This window comes from Ctenocephalides felis, unplaced genomic scaffold (genome assembly GCF_003426905.1).
Source record: "Ctenocephalides felis isolate EL2017-DRISC unplaced genomic scaffold, ASM342690v1 CF-g0.4_SCAFFOLD_03573, whole genome shotgun sequence".
NCBI lineage: Eukaryota > Metazoa > Arthropoda > Insecta > Siphonaptera > Pulicidae > Ctenocephalides > Ctenocephalides felis.
In genome coordinates, this window is record NW_020539727.1 from 18,524,078 (window position 1) to 18,531,474 (window position 7,397).

Sequence of the window (7,397 nt, forward strand, 5' to 3'; positions counted from 1 at the left end):
TATGTGTTTATTTGTGCGTATTTCAAGAATTTACTAAAACTCTTCTTCTTCGATCACTCAGGTTGTTAGGTTATTATTTAACCTTTGTCGCTGTGGACTGTATTAAAAAAACTGATTTAATTTTATATTCTGTATTTGTTGCAGTTCTAATCACAATAACTGATGTATTATTAAGTATTAATGAAGAAAAATATATTTATGCGTATAGGTTAGTTACATGTGTTTAAGTCGGCTTCACTTTTAGAACAGACGACTCGTTCCTTTAAAACACTCCGCTACCCCCCTCTACCAGGGGTAGCAACCATTCCGTATAAAGCTTAATGCTCTGAAGTTTTGTAAACTTTCATGCCAATATAATAAAATGAAAAGACGTCCGAACATGCCGGCCGCCTTGAAAAGCTACAGCTTTTAAAAATATAAACATAGCGATTTTGAACTAACATTAAGTATAAAAATTGTATAAAGATTTTACGAGTATAAAAATTGATTAACAATGTAATAGTGATTTGCATGACAATCTAATCTAAAATTATTTAACTTATATTTCTTAATATTATATAAAACTTAAGATATTTCATTATTGATTGGTAGAATGCACACTTTGTTTAGTGCCCTTTTTAATTCTCCATTGGGGCCCTTCAGTGTAACAACCCGTACGACACCATCATTGCCTGGGTGTATATCTGTGATCCGTCCAAGACGCCATTTTAATGGTGGTAGATTGTCATCTTTTATAAGCACCAGTTTGCCTATAAGATTATCTTGTTCCATTGGTCTTCTCCATTTGGTCCGTGATTGTAATTCTCCTAGATATTCCTTGTGCCATCTTGTCCAAAAATGCTGCCTTAGCTTTTCAAGATGCTGAGTTTTGTTAGTCTGTTTTCTGGGATGTGGGAAAGTGAATTTTCTGGAAGTGATGTTAATGATCTGCCGATCAGGAATGTGCTGGAGTTAGTGGATTGAGATCAGATGGATCAGAGGATAAGGGAGTTAACGGACGAGAATTCAAAATTGCTTCGATTTGTGTTAATAATGTATACATTGAATTGTAACATAATTTTGTCTCGCGTAACACCCTACGAAGATGGTATTTTAAACTTTTTACTCCAGCTTCCCACAGTCCGCGCGAAATGAGGAGATCTAGCTGGTATAAAATGCCAGCTAATTTTGACTTATTAATTTGCTTCTAATCTCTTCGTTAGATTCCAATAAAAATTTATATAAATCTTTTAAATGATTGTTTGCTCCAACGAATGTGTTGCATTGTCCGAAAATATATTACTAGGAAGACCTCTTCTAGCAATGAATCGTTTTAATGTTTGTAAAAAGGATTCTGTCGATAAATCGCAGACCAGATCCAAATGAATAGCCTTGGTGCACATGCAAATAAAAATACAAATATAAACCTTAATAAATTTGGCACCGCGTGTTATTCGATCTTTGATAATAAACGGTCCAGCATAATCAAGGCCGACATTGTTAAATGGAAAATCTTGATTAACTCTACTACTAGGCAAATTTCCCATTAGATAATCATTTGACGATGGTTTTGCTTTGAAAAAGTAACGCATTTCCGAATAATTTCTTTACAAGCGTTACGTCCAGAAATTGGCCAAAATCGTTCTCTAATACTTGCGAGAAGTTGTTGAGCACCACAGTGAAGTAATCGGTGATGCTCTGGTGTAATATTAACGTAGTTAATTTATGTTTTGAGCATAATATTATAGGATGAATTTTATCAAATGAATAATTTGTTGTTTTTAATCGACCGCTTACTCGTATAATTTTCGAATTATCCATAAAAGGATTTAAACATAAAATTCTGCTCTCTTTACTGAGCGATTTAGAATTGACAAGATTCTTATAATCTAATTGGAAAGATTGTTTTTTGTGCAATTACTATCAATACTTTAAAAGCTTGATCTAATTCTTGTGTTGTAAGTGGTCCAAACTTCCGTTTATACTTATCCTTTTTAAGTCTACAATTCGTAATAAATCTATTTACATATGCCATTGTTGATTGTAATTTTCGCAATGTCGAAAACCGAGAAAATAAATCAAATTCTACATTGGTGACTAATAAATTAATTGCTCTTGTTTCTGGTATGTTTTGTCATTAAAATTTAAATTATCTAAAGAATTCAAAATTGTAATATTTTGAGGCAGCATAAAGTCATTTAAATAAAATCTATGTTAATTATGTGTGTTGTAAGCAGAAGAATAAAATTTTTTTTATTTTGCCAATTGTTTAAGATAACGTATAGCTAAAAAATGATCCAGGTGCTGTACCATATGTGACCGTATTTAATTCACAAGTTTTTGAATTATCTGTTGGATTTGTCTACCGTTTCATTAATTATTATTTGCCGATAAATTTTTGAAGTATCGCCTAATGAAGCATATGTAGGCATTCTAAATCTTAACATTTTTGTAAATAAGTCATTTCGAATTGACGTTCCCGTATAATGAACATCACACATTGGCAAGCCGCTTGAAGACTTTCCCGAACTTTGAACATCTCTCGTTTTTGTTTTTAAACTATATTTATTCCTTACTGTGCGATGTGGCAAGAAATATTGACTATTTGACTTAATATTAAAATTACTAACATCAGACATATGTTTTAACTTACTATATGCATTAATAAAATTTACACAATTAATTTTTAATAAACTATTCTCTTGGAATTTATGTTTACGTGACATAAATCTTTGTATGTGACGAGTTTTCAAGTCTTCTAAATGTAATTTATTTTTAAAAGGAATTTTTTCTATAAATCTACCTGTAAAATCGCGTTTGAAATTTGTTATAAAACGATTTTCATAAAATGTTTCGTGTTTTGTTAACTTTTTATAATTGTTGTTTTTAATATCTTTTACTTCGGAAACCTTCTCTAATTGTTGATTAATATTATAATTATTTAATGCCAATAAATTTGTTGAATGTTTTGAATTTTTTGAATATGTGCAATTCGGAGAAAACGACCCTACTAATATCCAACCTAATAAAGTTTTCTGTAAAAACGGTGCGTTATCACCTAATTTAATTCTACCTACCGATAAAAGTTTCCAAAACATATCAGCCCCTAAAAGTATATCTATATTCCGCGTCTTATTGTATTCCGGATCAGCTAAGAAAATATTTGTCGGAATTTTAAAATTGTTACCTATGGAAACTAATGGAAGTGGTTCTGTTATTTTTTCTAGCACTAAACAATTTATATTGGATTTAAATGAGTTATTTGTAGATTTAAAATTAACATTTGTTGAGAACCGAATATTGGTCTCTATCTGCCCGACGCCCATAACTGTGTAATTTGTTTTGTCTAGTTTTTGTACCTAGCCTTTTGCAGGTATCTGCCGTAATAAAATTACTCTGTGCCCCGCAATCTAAAAGACACCGACATTCTATGAACTCCCCGCACGAGTTTTCTACTTTTATAACAGCTGTTGCTAAAATTACTTGTGGCTGTAATTTTGTATTAATATTTTTCGTCGAATAATTAGCCACCGTCATATTTGAACCCGATGTGCTAGGAATTGTATTAGTCTCTTCAAAATGAACCAATGTATTATGTTTCATTTTGCATATTTTACACGGAAATGCCAAACAAACGTCTACCTTATGCCCTCGCTTGAAACAATTTATACATAAATTCAATTCTTTGATTTTATTTATCCTATCATTAATAGATAGCGCTTTGAATTGCTTACAGTAATATAAAGAGTGATTTTCTTCACATAAATAGCAAGTTTGCCGCCCCGTTGACAGATAATTAATTGATGGATTATGATTATTATTTGTGCTCTTGTATTTTGTGTGTTGAGCCAAAGATTTATTAATATTATTAGGAAAAGGTTTACTACTAATATTTGTGGATAATTTTTCTAACATATCACATTTTTGTTTAATAAAATTATTAATATCTGTCAACGTCGGCTTGTCTTTGCTACAGGTAAAGGATTCCCAATCCCGTAACGTACGCGTATCGAATTTATTTGTGAATATAAATATAATAATTGTGTCCCATTTATCTGTGGGTTCGCCTAATGACTCTAATGAGCGTAGATGCCTAGAAATCGTTTCTAATAACGTTCTTAATTCTGAATGAGATTCGCGACTACATTTCGGACTATCAAAAATTGCCTTTATGTGATTATGTATGATTAACCGTTTATTTTCAAACCTGTCTTTTAAAATTTGCCATGCTATATCATAATTAGAATCGGATGCTTCTATAGCTGCAATGCTATTTTTGGCCTCTTTTTCTAATGATGATTTTAAATAATAAAATTTTTGAATTTTGCTTAAAGTATTGTCGCTATGCACCAAAGCGTTAAATGAATCATGAAATTCTAACCATTTATCGTAACTTCCATCAAACGTGGGAAGTTTAATTGTTGGTAATTTAATATTTTTGATATTTGTATACGAATCAATGCTAGACGGCCCTATTGTTTGTTGATCGTCTTTACATTTTTTCGTGTCATTGAAATTTTGAATTATAAATTTTAATTTAGCTATTGTTCTATAATAATCACTTTCGAAAGATTCCTTATCGCTTTCTGATACACCCTCAATTAATTCAATTTCATATTGTATCGTTTCAAATTCATCAATAATTGGTAATATCTTTTCAAGTCTGGTATTTAATTCAATAATTATATTTTCATCTAGTATTGTGGAATCTAATGAATTTACAAAATTTTGCACTCGCGTCAATTTGGATTTAATGAATCCACGCTTCGCTTTAAGTTCCGCCATTTTGTGAATACAATATTAAACACAACCGAGCAATATGTGAAATTATTGGGAATTATGAAAGGAATGAAAACAGACTTACTTGTAATACAGGTGTGTAGATGTTGTAATTGTCCTCAGCTTTCGTTCCCTTGTTTGCTCTGGTCTGACCGCCACGTGGTTTTAAAGTTTAGCCGCTTTGGAATGTTTTTTCTTCACAACACTTAGAAATTTGTTATCACTATTGTACTTTAATTAACTGCTTGTAATTCACGATACGGGTCGAAGTACCAAAATGTTTATTTGTGCGTATTTCAAGAATTTACTAAAACTCTTCTTCTTCTTCGATCACTCAGGTTGTTAGGTTATTATTTAACCTTTGTCGCTGTGGACTGTATTAAAAAACTGATTTAATTTTATATTCTGTATTTGTTGCAGTTCTAATCACAATAACTGATGTATTATTAAGTATTAATGAAGAAAAATATATTTATGCGTATAGGTTAGTTACATGTGTTTAAGTCGGCTTCACTTTTAGAACAGAACAACTAGTTCCTTTGAAACACTCCGCTACCCCCTCTCTACCAGGGGTAGCAACCATTCCGTATAAAGCTTAATGCTCTGAAGTTTTGTAAACTTTCATGGCCAATATAATAAAATGAAAAGACGTCCGAACAATATGTATGGACTAGTAAAAATTTTCAAATATTTTTCACTATCGACGTTCCAAAATTTCACAAAAATGCGAAACAGAATTATAGTTGAACAAATTCACAGCACATGAATAATTTTACACTAATTATTTCATATTTTTGTTAAACATAAAATTATATGTAAAACAAGTAAAAAACCAACATCTTTTATATGAATGGACTAGTAAAAATTTCCAAATATTTTTCACTATCGACGTTCCAAAATTTCACGAAAATGGGAAACAGCATTATAGTTGAACAAATTCACAGCACTCATAGCAACCTCTTGGTTAGGATGATATTTCCCTACAAAATTCTCCACAATTTGCCAAGCATTTAACACTTCTTGTATCTCATCAGAAGATGGTAGTAAATCATCTTTGTCAGATTCTAGAGCATAATCTTCATTGAGTTCTTCCTTAATATCTAAATCTTCCTCATTATTGGTGACCCTGTCATCAATAACAGGTTCTACGGGTAAAGATTCAAATTCTTCCCAATCGTTTTCTACAATTATTTCTGGCCAAAGAATTTTCCAAGCTGAGGTCAGGGTTGTTTTAGGGAATTCTGTCCAAATTTTTTTGATTATAGTAAGACACATTACGATGTGGAAGTGGTTTTTGCTGAATTCATCCAGGGTGACTTTAGATTTTTTGGCCATGAGCAAACAGTGATCTAACAATTCTTTGGTGTAAAGTTGCTTAAAAGTTGGTAAAATCGTCTGGTCCATCGGTTGTACCAGAGGTGCAGTATTTGGTGGTAAGGACAAAATATAAATTTTGTCATCCTTTGGTAAGTTTGTGCTTAAATTTGAATCTAGTACAAGTAAGGCTTTGACTGGTAAATTTTGTTGCACCAAGTACAGGTGTACAGATGGTCTAAAAACTTCTTCAAACCAGTCTGCAAACAATTCTGGTTGCACATGAGATTTTCTGTGACTCCTCCACATGACATCAAGTTTGTTTTTGTCAATGTTGTGTTTTAGAAATTCTGCTGGTGTTTCTGAGTTGTACACAAGTAGTGGTTTGAGCTTAAAATCACCACTGGCATTTGCACAAAAAAGCAAGGACAAACGATCTTTGTTTGCAGTTTTGATGTCGTCAGCTTTAGAAATGTTTTTCCACAACAAACTCATGGCACTGCAGTTGAAGACTTGTTGAGGCTCGAATTCAGCACAAAGTTTTTTAAAGTTTTTGATAAACTTATCAGCAGCTGTTGTATCAGCTTTAGAGGCTTCACCAAAACTGCAAATGCCTGTACGTCTTTTAAATTTCTCGAACCAACCACGGCTACCTTTGAAACCTTCCTGGTCGACATCAGGTGTCTTTTGCACAAGTTCTGCAAAAATCTGCTTGGCCTTTTCACAAATCACATTCTCATTCACCAAATCACCTTGCAACTGTTTGTCCTTGATCCAGATCAAAAGGCTTCTTTCCACGTCGTCCAGGATTCGTAATCTTTGTGCAGATATCCTGGTGACTCCTCTAGAAGCATCTATATCCTTTATCTTATCCTTGTTTTTGAGAATCGTACAAATTGTCGACGTAGGACGATTGTAGATTCGGCCCAAATCGGTAACGCTCAAGCCACGTTCTCGATCTTTTATAATCTGATGCTTCATTTCGATGGTTATTTTCAGGCGTTTGTGGATGGAATCTTGGGATTTTTTTGATGCAGCCATGATAAAAGAACTTTTAATTATTTTATTGTGTTTTTACTTTATGATGTATTTGGTTTATTTTATTTTATTTTTAATAAAAACTAAAAATGTGTCCGCGCGTCTGAGTGCGCAGTGCGACTGATAACGACGTGGAATGTTCCCCCACTCGTTGTGCGAAGCATAAGTTCGCTCGTTAAGCGAAGTCGTTCGTTTAAACTCGTTTTTATGAACAGTGAATGTCAAACTTTGGGAAAATTAAATATATATATATATATATATATATATTATATTTATATATATATATA

At 32.3% G+C, this 7,397-nt stretch overlaps 1 protein-coding gene across 1 annotated transcript; it reads right to left on the reverse strand.

Moving 5' to 3' along the window:
- Positions 1-5,640: 5,640 nt before the first annotated feature.
- LOC113389704 (tigger transposable element-derived protein 1-like) lies at positions 5,641-7,113 on the reverse strand. Its single transcript, XM_026626719.1, has one exon. The coding sequence runs from the start codon at positions 7,111-7,113 to the stop codon at positions 5,641-5,643; it is 1,473 nt and encodes a 490-aa protein (XP_026482504.1).
- Between the last annotated feature and the right edge of the window lie 284 nt (positions 7,114-7,397).

What these genes read in the sequence shown, in the direction of transcription:
- LOC113389704 (XM_026626719.1), bottom strand. Translation starts at nt 7,113, where the DNA reads ATGGCTGCATCAAAAAAATCCCAAGATTCCATCCACAAACGCCTGAAA.